This window comes from Rhinolophus sinicus, linkage group LG01 (genome assembly GCF_036562045.2).
Source record: "Rhinolophus sinicus isolate RSC01 linkage group LG01, ASM3656204v1, whole genome shotgun sequence".
Taxonomy (NCBI): domain Eukaryota; kingdom Metazoa; phylum Chordata; class Mammalia; order Chiroptera; family Rhinolophidae; genus Rhinolophus; species Rhinolophus sinicus.
Window position 1 is genome coordinate 208,739,071 of NC_133751.1, and position 16,066 is coordinate 208,755,136.

The 16,066-nt window shown below is 60.4% G+C and overlaps 2 protein-coding genes across 3 annotated transcripts; one reads left to right on the plus strand and one right to left on the minus strand.

The window, feature by feature from the left end:
• Positions 1-1,177: 1,177 nt before the first annotated feature.
• Positions 1,178-8,664, plus strand: LOC109434588 (G-protein coupled receptor 35). Its single transcript, XM_019711659.2, has 2 exons — positions 1,178-1,365; positions 2,049-8,664. The coding sequence occupies exon 2, from the start codon at positions 2,059-2,061 to the stop codon at positions 3,121-3,123; it is 1,065 nt and encodes a 354-aa protein (XP_019567218.1). The 5' UTR covers positions 1,178-1,365; positions 2,049-2,058; the 3' UTR covers positions 3,124-8,664.
• Positions 8,665-9,698: 1,034 nt separating this feature from the next.
• LOC109434581 (aquaporin-12) lies at positions 9,699-13,626 on the minus strand. 2 transcript variants are annotated; one of them, XM_074316193.1, is made up of 3 exons: positions 12,926-13,626; positions 11,095-11,211; positions 9,699-9,984 (listed from the first exon to the last, which is right to left on the minus strand). In XM_074316193.1, the coding sequence occupies exons 1-3, from the start codon at positions 13,530-13,532 to the stop codon at positions 9,818-9,820; spliced, it is 891 nt and encodes a 296-aa protein (XP_074172294.1). In that variant the 5' UTR covers positions 13,533-13,626; the 3' UTR covers positions 9,699-9,817. The 2 variants fall into 2 exon arrangements, with proteins under 2 accessions (XP_074172294.1, XP_019567210.1); XM_019711651.2 differs by having other exon boundaries at positions 9,699-10,037; positions 12,926-13,622.
• Positions 13,627-16,066: the final 2,440 nt, after the last annotated feature.

Consider the following 16,066-nt stretch of genomic DNA (forward strand, 5'->3'; position numbering starts at 1 on the left):
GGGAGAATGCAGAGGGGAGGCAGAAATGGCATTACCGCTAAGAGCCCTTCTCCGGTGGGGTGGGGCAGCCTGGCCGGTGTGGGAGCACACGCTCTTCAGAAGCGGCGCCAGTGCCCCACTCTCAGAGCTCCGCCACCCAAGGTGCCCACCCTCAGCGCTGCTCAGTCAACTCCTGTCTGTGAGTCTGTGAGGTCAGGCTGTTCCTCACAGCAGCCCCCACCCCTGCCCCGCCCAGGGCACCTGCTGGGTACCATGAGTGGGCGGCCTGAGTCACACAGAAATTCCTGGAGGAGGTGCTCCAGCTCACACACACATCCCCCCACCCCCAGCTCCCCTCCAGATGGTCCTGAGCAGACTGACTGTGGTCCTTGCCTCTGACTCCCCAGGTTGCTCGCTCAGCCCGTGCGTGGCCCTGGGGCTGCATCTGTTGTGCCAAGGGTGGACCACCCTCGTCCTCAGCAGGAGTGCACCCCTGCACTAGGCGCTCCAGGACCCCCTTTGAGATGGGGTTTGCAAGCAGTGCTCTTGAGAGCTACATCTGAAAAGGGGCCAGTGAAGCACGGCGGGCAGAAGGGTGGTTTCCGTGACCCCAGGGCGCTTCGAAGCTGGGTCACCTGAGCTGACCACATTGGGCCAGCTGCTGGAGACTCGGCCTCTGATGAGCCACTTACTGAAAGCAGTTGCAGAGGGCCCTCGGCCCCGGCCCCGGCGGGCAGTGTGCACCTCTGTCCTGAGGTGTTGCCAGACTGTCACTACAGCTTCCGTCCTGACAGGCCAGGTACCTGGACCCCGAGCTGCAGCTGCCGGGCCAGTCGCCCTCCCCGTACGCCCTGTGAGGCTCACGGCCGTGGGGTGGGGGAGGCTGGCCCAGGGACCTGGCTTCCCCTGGAGTGCGGGCGACTTGGTGCCGGCCCTGTACCGCGGGGCCTTCCTGCATGGGGTTCCCCAGCTGGCACCCACCACAGACGCCCAGGGTGGGGGTGGACAGCACCCAGCCAAAGCAGGCCTGCCGTAGGAGCGGTTCCCGCTCTCTCTCACCCCTGTGCGAGAGGCCGGGGCTCCGTAGGCTGGAGTGTCCCAGGTCTCCATCCGGCCCTGACCTCTAGGCTGCTACAGAACTGTGCTCAGGAAGGAAGGGTGGGCAAGGTGTCACTCACCACAGGCTGGGGCAGCCCGCACATGGAGACCAGGAGGCGAGAGCCGCAGGGGCCGCCTACCAGCCTGACACCTCAGAGATGTGACTCCACCCACTTGAGGAGAGCACAAAGGTGGTGACCACAGCCTTGGGGCCTGGCCCAGCCCGAGCAGCCTGGCTCCTGCGGAGTGGCCCAGCTGCAGTCCCCAAGGCCCTGGTGTCCCAGATTGGTGAGTCCTCCCCTAGCCAGGCCTGTCCCCTCACCCTGCTGGCTGCCACAGAGGGCTCCCAGGAGCAGGGGTCCACCTGGCCCTTGTCCGTCCTTATCAGTCTCTGGCTGGGGCCCTGCCTCTGTGGGCAGCTGGTCCTGAGCTCTGAGGCCAGGCAGGTGTAGGTGTGTGTCCTGAGTTCCTCAGGAAGGACCATGGGCCAGCTCTGCCTGCCAGAGGAGCCTGGAGGCCCCACTCCTGGGACCATGGGAGGAGGGTCCTTAGATGGGGCCACCTGGGCCAGGGGGATGGGTAACTGAGCAGAAGCCCAGGTTGGCAAAGGTCCTGGGCTGAGCAGAAGCCTTGGGTCAAGAAGCCCAGAGAGGGGCCCCCACAAAGCCCCCTGCTTGGCAAGATGCCACCGGTCCACACCCAGGCCCCGGGCCCACTGGGCAGAGCAGGGGAGGGGCTGACCCACAGTCTAGAGGGGGACTCGGGGAGCCCCTGGGGTGATGGGAGGAGGAACCCTGACCCAGGTTCTGCAGGAGCCCTGGGACTGGCACCGGAATTGGGGGGAGAGGGAGGGGGGAGGAAGAGGAGAGAGAGCCTGCGGTGTTTCCCACCCTGTCCCCCAGGAGACGCGTAGTCTGGCCGTGCCCCCTCAGCCCTGAGCTGCAGCTCCCACCACCTTCCCGCCCCCTCAGGCTGTCAGCTATGGTGTCTGCGACTGCTGCCACTGCAAACAGCTCTGATGGCTGCAGCGTGGAGAGGGGCGTCCTGTCACAGGTGGTGACCAGCGTCTCCATCTGCCTCATCCTGGTGCTGGGCCTGCTGCTCAACGGCCTGGCGCTCTGGGTCTTCTGTTGCCGCCTGCGCAGGTGGACGGAGACCCGCGTATACATGGTCAACCTGGTGGCAGCCGATGGGCTGCTGCTGCTGAGCCTCCCGGGGGTGCTGCACACGCTGAGCCAGGCGTCGGGCGCCCCGGAGGGTGCCCTGTGCAGGGTCTTGCAGAGTTTCTACTACATCAACACCTACATGAGCATGTGGCTGCTCACGGCCATCGCCGCCGACCGCTATGCCGCCCTGCGCTTCCCCCTGCGGGCCCGGGCCTGGCGCGGCCCCCGCCAGGCCGCCCTCACCTGCGCAGCCCTCTGGCTGCTGGTGATCGGGGCCGTGGCCCTGCCAGCGGCCTGGCTGCGCCCAGGAGAGAGCTTCTGCTTTGGGCGGGGCCGCACACGGGGCCCCAGGGCCCTGCTTCTCTCCCTGCTGCTCTTCGTCCTCCCCCTGCTCATCCTGAGCTTCTGCTCGGCCCAGGTACTCTGGTGTCTACTTCGGAAGCGGACTCGGGCCCCGCCCCACGCCGCTGCCCAGGTCCTTAAGGCCCTCTGTGTGGTGGCGGCCAACCTGGCCACCTTCGTGCTCTGCTTCCTGCCGCTGCACATGGCCTTGCTGGCCAAGCTCATGGCGCAGTGGACAGATGCAGACTGCCCCACTGTCCAGAAGGTGGCCACCTTCGTGCAGGTCAGCTCCCGAATTGCCAACGCCAACTGCTGCCTGGACGCCGTCTGCTACTATTTTGTGGCCACAGAGTTCCAGGAGGAGGTGGGGGCCATCCTCACTAGGCCCTGGCCTTTCCGGGGAGCAGCACAGGAGGGGCCCCACACACAGCCCTGCAGCACTCTGCCCGCTGCCTGGGGGGTACCCGGTCCCCCCAGGGCTGCTCTTTCCCCTCCGCCACCATGTCCACAAGGAACAGCCTCGCTGAGCGCAGTGTGACTTTGGTGCTGTCTCTGAGGATTTACAGGTCCTGGGGGTGAGGGCTTTCCCTCTGCAAGCAGACTCTAACCCCCCAATTAAAGGGTTGCCACCACATGGATCTTTTTTCTCAAAGCTCTGCCTCAGTCACAGCTAGCCTCTCAGGTGCTCCTTCCCTTGTCAGTGTGAGCCCCCCCACCACCCTGCCAGCTCTCAAGCTCGAAGGTGCAGTGACCCCCATTTCCACCAGGTTGACCTCCAACCTCTGTCTTCCACCCAGTCAGATGCACAGGAAGGCAGGCCCTCTGAGCACCAGGCAGTGGCCCCTGCACGGATTGGGGTGGCTGTTAGAGAAAAACAAGGCTTATTTTTGCCTCACCTATAGATTATGATTACACACTGATTACACATCTACTGGCAGTTCCAGGGTCTCTCGTCAAGCCTTCCACACCATTGCTACGAGACCCAAATAGGTCCCAGGGCTGCAGGGCACCCATCTCTAAGCGGTGACATTTAAAGAGACATAGCCACTTAATGAGTTTAAAGAAAATCCTTTAAAAAATGTTTAACTTGGATTCTTGAAGCACGTCAAAGAGGTCTCCTTCCTTACCTCTGGGGGTGCTGCCCAGGCCCCCCTTCTTCCCCACTTCACCTCTCCCAGCACCACCCCCAGTCTTCACAGACCCTCTCAGCTCCTCTGCAGGCTCAGGCTGGTCTGACCGTGGACCTCACGCTTATCACCTCTCAGGTGAAGGGATAAAGATGGGCTGAGAGGAAGCCCTGGGACCCTGCCTGTCCTCATGACCCCGTGGATCTCGGGGTGTTCCCACCCCCCGGACCAGAGGGCTTGGCTTGCAATGGAATTACGCGATCAGCACAAACACCTCCTCTGAGAAGCCCTGGCTAGGCACAGTCCCGAGGGGCTCATGGGGGAAACTGGAGCCCCCAAACTGGGGCTGAGGAAGCAGAGGGGCTGACAGCCTCAGGTGACCAGGTGAAAGGAGGAAGGCTCAGACCCAGAACCCCGCCCCCTTCCTCAAGTCCCAGTTCTCCCCCGCCCCTTCCCCCCCGCCCCACGGCCTGACCACAGTATCTGCACATCATCACAGGGCATTCGGGACGCTGCTTGGCCTCCCCAGCTGCACAGAGAGACTTGTTCGGGCAGAATGGGGGCACACAGGCCTCGGGCGGAACCCCCAGACAGACCTGCTTTCCTGCAGGCCACCAGCCTCAACCTGAGGCAGGTGTACTTCTCAGCCCTGAGCCAAAGCCACACGGTGGTCAGCGTGGGCTGCTGGTCAGAGCCCGAGTGTGTACCGGTGCCTCATTGACAGCCTGCTCTGGCCTTCTGCTGCCAGGAGGCGAGGCTCACCGGCTGCCCTGGCCGCACTAACCAGAAGCAGCTCACCGGCCCCCACCCCACTGCTCTGGTGAGGTGGTGGGTACCTCTGGCACCTGGGCACGCTGCTGTGGGCCCAGGCACTCAGCCACTGCAGAGAGGCTATTGTGTGGCCAAGGCTGACAGCGGCATCTGTGCCGCTGGCCCTGCTCCAGTGCCAAGTAGGTCAACAGCAGCTGTCCTGTCCTTGGCCCAAGTGTGGGGCTCCTTGGGATGCCAAGAGTGTGGCCACAGCCCTTGTCCCCTCTCTCTTCATGAGGCTGCATGCTGGCCAGAGTGGCAGCCGACCTACAGGAGGGGGTGAGACACCAGGCCCGCACCTCCCCCTCCCACACACAGAAACTGTAATGAGTGAGGGTCCCTCCTTCCTGGCCCTGGAAGAGGGCACTCCTGTGTTACCGTGAAGAGGTGGCCTTAGAAGAGAGCCCTGAGCTGCAAGCGGCCACACCGTCTACCTCAGCCTGTACAAGTGTGCTCAGGGGCCTGGGTCCGGGAGGCGGCCATCACCTGTGAGGCTGCTGTGTGGTCCAACCAGCTTCCCCAGCTGACACCACCCTCCGCCTCCAGCAAGGAAGCCCATGTCTGACTCCAGGAAGATAGGCATGGCTGCTCCATGGGAACCCTTCGAGCTGAGGCCTGGGGAGAGATGGGGGCCTTGGGCTCAGGCTGTTGGCAAACGTGTGGGAGGAGCGTGGGCTCAGCCTGCTGCGTCCTCACGCTGAGTCAGCTCGCTTGCAGGGCAACTTCCCCAGGGAGCAGCCGCTGGAGTCACCTTTCAGTACCAACCCCTTTGGGGAATCGGGTGCCAGAGACCCAGGCCCTCCCAGCCTGGAGGCAACGTTGGGTACAGCAGGCTGCCGGGCTGAGGGGCAGCCAGACAAGATCCACACCGCGAGGGGGCCGCCATCCAGGACAGGGAACTTTCCAGAGGCTCTTGAAATGCCCCGAGCTCCACTTTCCAAGTTTGGGCACAACGTAGTGTTGACTTATTGTCAGCCTTAAAAATAAAATATAGTGGTGCCTCAGTTTTCAAACGTAATCCGTTCCGGAAGACTGTTTGAGTTCTGAAATGTTTGAAAACAGCCGACAGCTAGGCCTCAGGATCTTGCACTCAGCGGAAGCCATGTGACATGTTCGACTTCTGAGGTGTGTTCAAAAACCAAAGCATTTACTTCTGGGTTGACAGCATTCGTAAACTGAAATGTTTGTCAACGGAGACATTCGAAAACCACGGTACTACTGTATCCAGTTATTTTACCAGCAAAAATGAATTTATTTGGGAATAGCAGAGGAATTGCAGTTTGGGACATGCATTCTATGGCGAACTACAGGCAAGTCTGGAGAACAAAGGATAGAGAAACAGGAGAAAGCTGGGAAGGGCAGTTATGAGCAAAAGTCCATTGGAGGATAGAAGGAACTCAGGGTAACGTGGTTTCTCATTGGCTGGGCTGTTGCTAGGCAAGGAAAAAAAAAATCTTCCTTCCTCCTGCTGGGGTAGTAAAGGAAGTTCCTTCCTGCCCCAGTTTGCAAGTAAGCTGCTGCAGGTGGTATGTGTGGGAGAGCTCCCCTTGCAAGACTTCCAGACTATTTGAATGAGACTTTTCCTTTATTTTCACATTATCAGCAAATATTTCTCAAACCTTGCCATGTCCAGGTCTAGGTGTTGGCTGCCAACACACGCACACCAGGAGCCTCCCAGGGCTGTGTCCCTGGGGTCTCATATGGAGGGGTGGGGAGAGAGGCCGGAAGTGGCCAGGCCAGACCACAGACATTACCTACGAGTTATCATCAGGTGGTTTCCATTTGAGCCACTGGTGATCACCTAATAGCAATAAAACTAAAAGAGAAAATGAAAACCATTTCTGTAGAGAGGGAAGCTTCGTGCAGTGGTCTGGGTCTTCAGAAGCAGCGTCACTGGACAGTGGGGCAACTCGAGGCCACTCGCGTGTGACTGCCTGACATGCCGGCCCAGGGCTCTGTGACCCCAAGGCCTAGAGATGAGGTCCCACCAGAAGCTAAAGTTAGGATGGGAGGAGACAGAAACGCAAGGGATGATGGGATGACGGTGAAAGTCTGGATGAAAATTGGGATATGGACGAACTCAATGTGAAGTGAAGGGTTTGCCTCCTTAGTTCCTGACTGAATCGGGGGATGTTGTGTGGGGAGTGCTTCTGCCACCTGATGCGGTAGAGCAGAAGGCATAGAAACCTGCCTCTGGCCAGCATTGATTGGGCGTGCTGAATGGGGAGCCCACATAGGTTATGAACTTGAAATGGTATAGAACATCAGCGGGCACAGGGATTAGCATTTTAATTAGTGTCAGACACAGCAGTGTTGGGATGGACAAATTCTCTGCACGAAGGCCTGTGTGGAGTGGCAGACCTCATGGCAAAAGCCAGTGAACACCACCCAGCGGTGACCACTGGGTACTGGACCTGAAAGTTTCCATTTGAGACAGGGGGGCAAGTGACTGGATGTAAAGTAATCCTGAAATCTGAAATCCCCACGAAGTCCTCCGTGATGCCCGAGAAGTTCGCCAGTGGGAGGTCAGTGACCAGAAGAGGTCCAGACTGTGACGGAAAATGTATGTATGTATGTATTTCGTTCTGCAGTGCGTGCAGCAGGGGAAGCACCGAGGCCTCAGGCGGCTGGGTGAGCAGAGCGCTTCTTGCCCACGCACTGACTTTGGAACCCCGCGGAGCTGCTGGGTCCCCCTGCAGGTGGACAGCGCCCTGTGCGCAGCTAGCTGTCCATTGAGCCGACCAAGGGCTGCCTGGTTAATGGGCCGCAGTCCGGGTGCTGACCTCCAGCACCTGGACGAGTCCCTGTTGCTGCAGTGGCTCGCGCTGTGCTGGGCGCTGCGCCTGCGCTCTGAACGCACTCGACTGGGCGCTCAGCAAGCACTTGACCGCCACCCGGGGCCTCGCCCCTGCGGGCGCAGCGCAGCCCAGGATTGGTACCCAGAGGGACTACGAGCTGCCGCCTGGCGGGCCTCGGCCCCGAGATCCTGCGCCCTGGCGCCCCCGGCGGCAGTTCGCGGAGGTGCAGGAGAAGGGCCGCATGCGCCCAGTGCAAAATACGGCCCTTGGGCAAGGCAGGAAAAGGGGACAGTGATGGTACTAAAACAGAAAGAAAGCTTTTCCCTTAAAACAGCTCATTGCCAATAAACAGAAAAAGGGTGGTCGGTGTGACATCGAATACAACAAGTACTACTTTATTCATCAAAAGATCTTGATTAACCATGCGATTTCCTGGCTCCCTTTTCTGCAAATTCATTAATTAGGTCCTCATAATATAAACTCGCAGCAACTTCATTTTCAGTAATGTAACTGAAAGCAATATCAGCCACTCTTAGCAAATGCAAGATTGCAAATCATTTCGGCAAGTTTTAATTTCGAGAAGGATCTTTCTGCTAATGGAACCATTCATTGCTGGAGCTGTCCAGAGTATTTTACAGGTTGCCACAGCACTGGGATCCTTTCCAACAAATCATTTTGAAACATACTCGTAAATGTTAGCACATTTAGAGCTGATGGTTCTTGTGATTTTTTTCTAAAAAAGATTTAGCTGTTCATACAAATCAATTTTGTGTAAGTTCGAATTTAAATTCAGATGCAAATCTATAGTGTCGTGTCAACGTTCCCTCTGACATTTCCTGTAACTTGTGGAGATCATCTCCGCATCTGGTTCTTGATCTGCATACAGTTGAAAAGCCCTGTTTGTGCATTTTATCACCATATCTTCAATTATATGGAAAGATTACTTTTAAGTTGTCTTCCATGTTAGTAATTGGTTTATCAGAGCTTCATATGAAAATTGTGTTCTTTTCTGTGAAATGCAGGGTTCCTTAAATTTAGTTTTTGTTTCCAAGCTCATGGACTTTGCTTTATAATGTGGAAGTCTTCCGAAACAGGGATTCTCAAGTCTCAAATGATTCTAACCGTTTGTTGACTTTATTGCAATGTGCACATGTTTGATTTTCTTGTACTAATTTACTGATAAAATTCACTGCCTGAGCACCCGCAGTTTCTGTCCTGGAAGTAGTTGTTCAGAGGCCAAAGGGACTTTCTATGGGGACAGATATGCTGGCCAGCCTCCTAGCTGGGGTCCTGATGCTGCCCCATGAGGACCCCCCTTTCTTCCCAGAGTTACAACCTCTGCTGTCTCTGCTGCTGCTGCAGTGACTGCCCCCCTGGCCCCGCCCAGACCCCCACAGACCCTCCTACGAAGGGAACTGGTTGCCCCCATCCTATCACCCCCCTGTGTGCTCACAGCTCTCTTTCTAGAAGCCTCTGAGCAGCCCTGTTAGGCCCTCTGGAAGCCACACAGGGCTGGCTTTCAGGCCCTAACACAGGGGTGTCTCCTGCTCACCCCCTTACAGGTTGGCCACTCCCAGGAAGGGAGGAGGCTGGGGCTTAGACAGAGCAGCAGCACTTCCAGGCTGGGTGGGGAAGTGTATTTAAAGGGGGTGAAGGGGCAGCCACAGGAAGTGGGGTGGGGGTTCTTCTTTCTGTCCCCCACCCCGGAGCTGGTGCTGGAAGAAAGCCCCCACCTGGCACCCCCAGGGAAAGGCTCACCAGGGGCTGTCCTTGGCTCTCCCTCTTACCCTTCTCAGCCTGGGAGGGGCTTTGGGCTGGAGCCCCTGCCAGCCTGACTCTGTGGATGGGACCCCCAGCTGAGGGGCCTTTGTCCTCTTGGGGTGGAAGTTTCTAGATCTGTTCTGGTCTTTGGGGAGGAAACGGCTGAGGCTCCTCCAGCCTGGTGAGGGGGGTTAAGGGTCTACCATGAGGCTCTTTGAGGACCTATGGGTCATTGCCCTGAGGCTCAGGGTGCTGGCAGAGGGTGGGATTGGGTGCCCTGGGTTCCGCCCACTCTCCTGCAGCCTTAGGCTCCGGCCACCATCCGGAACATCCCAGCAGGTCTCAAGGTGCTCTGGCCTCCCTGGGCTGTGAGCACTGAGGCATGTCCAAGGCAGCCAGGCACCATCTATGGAACACTCTACCTTTGGGTTCTTTTCAGGACCAGGTGGATTCACCTGGACCTTTGGTGTTTCTTCCTAGGTCTTACTTTGATTCTGGTTCTGTAAAGAAGAGGCAAGACAGACCTCGTGGGAAGATGGAGGTGACGTAGACCAGCCCCCACTGTGCATTCCTCACCCCGCCTCCCTCAGAAGCCTCAGTCAGGCCAGGGAAGCAGGCAGGTCTCAGGATGGTTTATTGACAAATGGTTTCAGGGGAGGAGTGGGGGCGGGTCTGGTGCTCCCTCAGCTCAGGTGTCCTGAGCCGGGGACCTGGCCCTCGTCCCCTCACAGGGCGCTCACAGGGACCATGCCCCCTGGAGCCCAGCAGCTGCCGCCCCACCCCCCGCTGCCCAGGCTCCTGGACTCTGCACCCCTCTGCCAACATCTGGGTGTCTCCAGGCCCTGGGGCTGGCTTCCCTCTGGGGGTTCGATACTTGTTCTTCTGGCTGTAAAGCAGGTTCCTCTGGAAAAGGCGAGGGAGATGGCCATGATACAGCAAGACAGCCAGCACCATCCCTGCAAGAGACCAGGTGTCGGAGCACAGGGCCCTCAGGATCATTGCAACTCATACCCCAGACCCTCCCTAGGACAAGGTGCCCGTGGACCTGGGCCTGGGGGGCGGGGCCTGCAGACCTGGGCCAGGGGGGCCTGTGGGGCTGGTCATGGCCGTGTTACTTGATTCGGCTCCATTACCAATAACATGAAAGGATGTGACATGGTCACTTCCAGGAGGAAGCTGGTGCCAGAGAGCAAAAAGCTGTGTTCCTTTCTCCTGCTTCCAGAGTTCCACTAGACCCCAATGACCCATCTGATAAAGGTGTGGAGAGGGGCCGAGACCAGGTGCAGGAGAGGTTGTGACCTCTACCTGGGTCCTCAGACCCTGGGGGTTTGAATCGGGATCTGGTAACTGAGGATGGCTCATTCCCTCCCTTTGTGGCCATGGGGCCTCCCTACCACCCCTCTTCCCAGCCACAGGTACAAGGAAAATAGGGCCCCCACAGTAGGGTGAGCTGGGGGCTCCCCAGCCTCCGGGAGCCAGAGGGGAGCCTCACCCAGGAACCACAGGGGACAGCCAAGCCTGCGTCCACAGCCCTGCCGGGGGCACGGTCCCTCTAGCTGTCTAACTCCGCCCAATGTCCCCCTGGGGCTCCACATCATGAGGCCCTGCTCCTGGCCAAGGGACCCTGGCTCCGGGTCTATGAGGGTCCCTGCAGGGAACACAGGGGTCCCCTCCTGGTTGCCCCACACCCTCGGAGGGTCTGCCTCTCCCCTGTCACCTTCGTCCCTGGCTCCAGTCCCCTCTGTGACTGTGTCCAAACCAAGAAAAGCCACTCAGAGCCCCTCCCCCAGTATGGTCAGGGAAGGGCCTCCAACTGGAACTGAGGAGGTGTCTCCATGTCTAGACCAGTGAGGGGAGCCCAAGCCCCACAACAGCACCCTCCTCTCCCCACAGGACCCCACAGCCAGGAAACAGGTCCTGGATGGACTCCCCACCAGCGAGCTGGACCCCATAGTCCTGTCGACCAGGATGCTCTGTGTGTCCCCTGCTCCTGGGAGCCCCTGCAGGCCTTACCTGTGAGTGGGCCCAGCCAGTACACCTGGGCGTACTCCAGCAAGGTGTGCCCTGAGCAGTGGAAGGTGACCGAGGCGGCCAGGGCAGGGTTGAAGAAGGCGGACGTGAAGGGCCCCGCTGTGGAGGAAGCACATGCACACAGGCCTCCTGTGGCCCCACCTGTAGCCACCTCTGCAACCAGGACCAGAAGGCCTCCAAACCCCACCCCCAGTCCTGTTGTGACCTCAGCCCGGGCAGGCCGTTGTACTGATGGGAGCACGGGCAGGTGGGCTGCTCCGCCAGGGACAGAGGTTTCATGGGGACAGAGAGATGGAGAGAGAGACAGACAGAGAGATAGGGAGACAGAGAGACAGAGAGGTGGTGGAGAGGGACTCGGGCTAATGAAACAACACCAGGAGGGAGGAGTGGACGGGCAGTGAGGGGAGATTTGGAAAGCGGCGGGAGCTGGGCCAGTGTCCCTCAGCCCCAGGCCAGGCAGACCACGGCCAATGGGCAGGGACCTCCACCAGGGCAGGTCCAGGCCTCGCGGAGAGCAGGTGGCCTGCAAGCCGGCAGGTGGAGACCGGGCACGGGGAGGGGGTGGGCGGCTCCTGTGCTGACGGCAGCACTTCGTGGGTGTTGCCCCAGGGGGTCCAGGCAAGCTGTCTGCTCACCAGGGCTCCGAGTCCCTCCCTGTACACGGCTCTGGTGGCACGTTTCTGGCCCTTGGTGGCCCAGGTCCCACAGTGTCCTCCCCGGGCCGGGTGTGGTCAGCAGCATGGACAGTGGGCCCTCAGCGCTGGTTCTGTCCCCACGGAGTCTCTCCCAATGGACACTCGGGGAGCTCGGCCTCAGCCCCTTCCTGCTGCATCCCCAGCGCCCAGAGCCCGAGGAACCTGTCGACTAATCTGCAGCCTGGGGACAAAGTTCATGTCCCCTCCCAGCACAGAGTGGCCCCCCGGCCACCTTCCTGCCACCCCCCGGCCACCTTCCTGCCACCCCCCAGCCACCTTCCTGGTAGGCTCTGCCGTCCTGCTCAGACCCGGTCCCAGTGCCTGGGGCAGAGGGAGTGTGCCAGACAGAGGACCCCTCCTAGGGGAGCAAATGCCACAGATGGAACAAGGGTGGGCTCCAGCCCGGCTCCTCCGAGTGCTGGCCCCGCTCTGTCCCCAATGCAGGGACAGCTGGAATGTGAGGTCAGTGGTTGGTGTGACCCACACTTGTCCTTGGCTGTCTGTTTCTCCACGAAGGTGGGAAAGGTGTCACCATCACGTTGGGGACAGGCCCTCGTAGGACCCCAGGACAAGTGACCTCGGTCTGAGGGTGGCACTGGTTTAGGGTGAGGCTGGGGGCTGACGGACCCCATAAGAATTGGGTCAAAAGGCTTGCTTAGGTGTGGTCTGCTGCCCTCGTGGGAAGCTCCTGGCACCAACAGGGGCGGGAGAGAAGTGGGTGAGGAAAAAGTGAACCAGCTTGGCACTACAGGAAGGGGTGACGGAGGATGCAGGGGGTTCCAGAGCCTGGGTCGGGCCCTGGAGAAACCGCACTGGCTACCGCACCTGCCCCAGGGGTAGACCTTCTGGGATGAACAGAAACAGCTTGGAGTGTGGGAGGCCCAGTTGGAAGGACAGGGGCCTGGGCCCCCACCCCACCACTCTGTGTCCTGCTCAGCTGGCTGTCAAGCCACCAGCAGCTTCCCAGGAAATAGCCACCACCAGTGTCTGTGGCTTGCAGACCACCTCAGCCGGCCCTCAGCCCCTCTCCTGGGTGTCTGCAGGCCTGAGAGGCTTGGCAGCCACTGGGGGGGGCAGAGGCTGTGACGCGACCCAGTGGAGAGGCACCCGGGTCTCACCTGTGTAGGCCAGGATGGTGACCAGCAAGGCCACGGCCGGCACCCTGTAGATGGGAAGACTGTGCTGGAGGCGAAGGAGGGTCAGATGGAAGAAGAAGGCGCAGGCGCCTTCCACCAGGGCGCCGTGGAGGACGGTGGTACGCAGGGCAGAGCTGCAGTGAGCGGCCATGAGGTTCTGCAGCATGTGCAGGTCGCTGAGCTCCCAGGCCCAGTAGAGCTGTGTCAGGGTGCAGGCTGCCTGCACGCCCAGCGCCTGGGCCACCAGCTTCAGCAGTGTGCTGGGCACAGAGGCCTCGGCCAGCAGGAGCTCCTGCAGAGACACGGCAGGGTTGGCTGAGGCGCCGTCGAAGGTGGCCCCGTGTGCCAGGAACAGCAGGAAGAGCAGGGTCAGCAGCAGGTCGGGGCCGAAGCCCCCGGCCCAGGGCCCCAGCTCCACCAGCACCCTCAGCTCCAGGCAGCAGGCCCCCAGCTGGGCCGCGCCCGCTGCCTCTCGGGCAAAGCTGTTGTAGGCGCCCGCCGGGAGCAGGGCCTTGGATGCCCTCCTGGCCGCCTGGCAGAGAGCAATGGTGGCCAAGAAGAAGGAGAGGGACACGTTCAGACCAGCCATCAGCCCGGGAGCTCCACGAGGAGCCAGGCTGAGCAGGGGACCTGAGCTGACGTGTCAGGGGCTGACCCACCCCAGCCCCAAGGGCGGGGGAGCCGTGGAAGAGTCCACCTGGACCAGCGTCCCTGGGAATGCCACACCTGCCCCCGCACCGCCATCCTACCTGCTGTTGGCTCAGGAGCAGAGCCAGGAACGCCCATAGCAGACTGCCCCTCGGCCAGGCATCTTCCTCTGGACGCGAGCCATACCAGGCCCCTCACCCCTCTCGGCCAACCCTGGTGCTGGAGACTGGAGATGGGCCACAGCTCTTTAAAGCCTCCATGGAGCTCCATGACTCACACCCCAGGCTCCTGCCTCCATGGGCACAGCCTGGCAACTCCCTGTACCTGGGCTGTGTCCCCACCTGGGTGAGGGTCCCCCCTGGGTGCGGGGCCCTGCACTGTGTCCCCCCCTGGGTGAGGGGCCCTCGCGCTGCCTGGATCGAGTCACGTGCCACCAGTTCCCTCCATGAAGGCCATCAGTGGGGCCGGGTATCCCCGTACGAGGAAGCCGTGGGGGCCCCACCAAGGCTGCTCTGGACACCCCAAGAAGCTGAACCTGCAGAAAGACCCACCTCCCCATGGACGGTGGTGGTCTGCACGGCACGCAGACAAGTAAACATGCTTTTCTAAGAAAGCAGGATGGCTGGCCGAGGAGTGCGAGTGCTTTGTGCAGACGCAGGAGGTGATGCACTGGAGAGGCCCTTGGCAAGTGGGGCTCCCTGTGAATGCCTCTGCACACCCGTCCCTCATGGAGTGCACCCCCTTCCTGAAGACGTCACTGGCCATGGCTCTCAAGGGACCAGGGAATCAGGGGCCCTGCTGTGGACTGCAGTGGACACTGGCCGAGATCCGGAAACACGTGCCCTGAGGTCTCGGGCTCAAGGTCATCGATGCAGCGCAGCGACCCTAGGATGTGAGAGGAGCAGCCGCTCGCCGAGGACGTCGGGGTGGCTGTCTTAGATGGGGACGATGGCACAGGTCACGGAGGGCCAACCGGGTTCCCTGCCAAAGCCAGTGGGGAGGTCACTCCAGGCAGAGGGAACAGGCTGAGCAAAGCTCAGAGGCCACTGCTTGGGGGTGGGGCCGTGTACCCTGAGCCCCTCCCTCAGGTCTGTCCAGGAGGGGAAGAGGGGCACGGCTGGGGCGAGACGTGGCATGTAAGGAGCCCTATGGAGGGACATCACCTGGACGAGGAGCGAGTTGGGTGGGGGCAGCTGCTGTTGAAGGTCCCCCAGACACAGTGATGTCACTGGCCACACCATGCATGGACCAAGACAGAGTGGGGTGGGGGACCCGCAGGGCAGGAGGGCTGGTGGGTGACAGGTGCCACTCCCCTCACCCCATGTCCCAAACCATGTCGTCCCCTGCAGATAGCTGGGCAGAGCTGGAGAGGTGGCTCTGAGCCCAGGAGGCGGGGTCTCTGCAGGGCAAGTGCCCCATGGTCGAGACACTGCCAGGGGACCCTAGAGAAAGGGTACAGCTGATGCCCCTGTGGGGACAGAGCCAGGAGTGCAGTTTCCAGGCTCTCGGCCTCACATAGACAGGTGCTGGCTTAGGTAGTAAATGGGCATCAACTGTGATTGGATGGCCATCAGCTGTGGCTAGTTGGCCGTCAGCTGTAACCAGTGAGCCATTGGCCACGAATATAACTGCTGTGGCTACGCTAGCAGAAAATGGGGGCTAGCGAGAAGATGGTGGCTGAGCCTGCAAGCGCAGATTGCAGTTAGCAGGGTGGTTTGCAGCTAGCAAGTGAGGTTGGTTGGCAGAGACAAGCAGATGGCAGGTTGCGGATAGTGTGGCTCCTGCTTCCTGTGTCTGCAACCCAGCCGCCAGCGAGAATATAGCAGCGAGAGTATAGTGGTGTGACTCCCCTACCTATGGCTCCGTGGGTGTTCCTTTTTGGCCTCACCATGTCCTGCGTTCTTATACGGGGAGCGGGACCAGAGACCCCACATGACACCCCCCACCCACCCTTGCCCCGTGCCCACTGGAGGACCCCTCGATCCACAGCAGTCACTGACCTCACCTTCCCACCCCTTCCTTGACCTGCTCCGCCACCCCTGCCCCTCAGGAGAAGGCAGGACCACCTCTCACAGCAGCACCCCCCACCCCGATTCTTCCCAGTAAGTGACTCCAAAGTTAAGAAAAAATTGCCATCAAAATTGGTCTGAATTTCCTTCCCAGTGTTCCAGCATATTTGGCTGGAGAAGCTGTGGAGCATGATGTCACCTGGGGGGTGAGAGCAGCCCAGCTACCCCGTGGCTCCTGGCTCCCAGGGGTGTGCGGCACCGTGGCTGCGCCCCCCAGGCGTTTCTGAGCCAGTGATACCCAGCTGTGGAGCCCACCTCGCTGGGTGCTGTCACAGCACATTTTATGTGGGAGCCCACGCCTTTTCACCCTTCCCACAGGAAAGTCCTGTCATGTCCTGCCACGACTCCGCCCACCCTTACATTCCTTTTGTTTTGATTTTTCTAATCCAAGTCTGTGCCTCCCAGA

What these genes read in the sequence shown, in the direction of transcription:
- LOC109434588 (XM_019711659.2), top strand. Translation starts at nt 2,059, where the DNA reads ATGGTGTCTGCGACTGCTGCCACTGCAAACAGCTCTGATGGCTGCAGC.
- LOC109434581 (XM_019711651.2), bottom strand. Translation starts at nt 13,532, where the DNA reads ATGGCTGGTCTGAACGTGTCCCTCTCCTTCTTCTTGGCCACCATTGCT. An exon ending in CACCATCCTGGCCTACACAG is followed by an intron (nt 11,212 to 12,925) that starts GTGAGACCCGGG and finishes CTTCCTCCACAG; the next exon opens with CGGGGCCCTTCACGTCCGCC. An exon ending in CTGGCTGGGCCCACTCACAG is followed by an intron (nt 10,038 to 11,094) that starts GTAAGGCCTGCA and finishes GGTCTCTTGCAG; the next exon opens with GGATGGTGCTGGCTGTCTTG.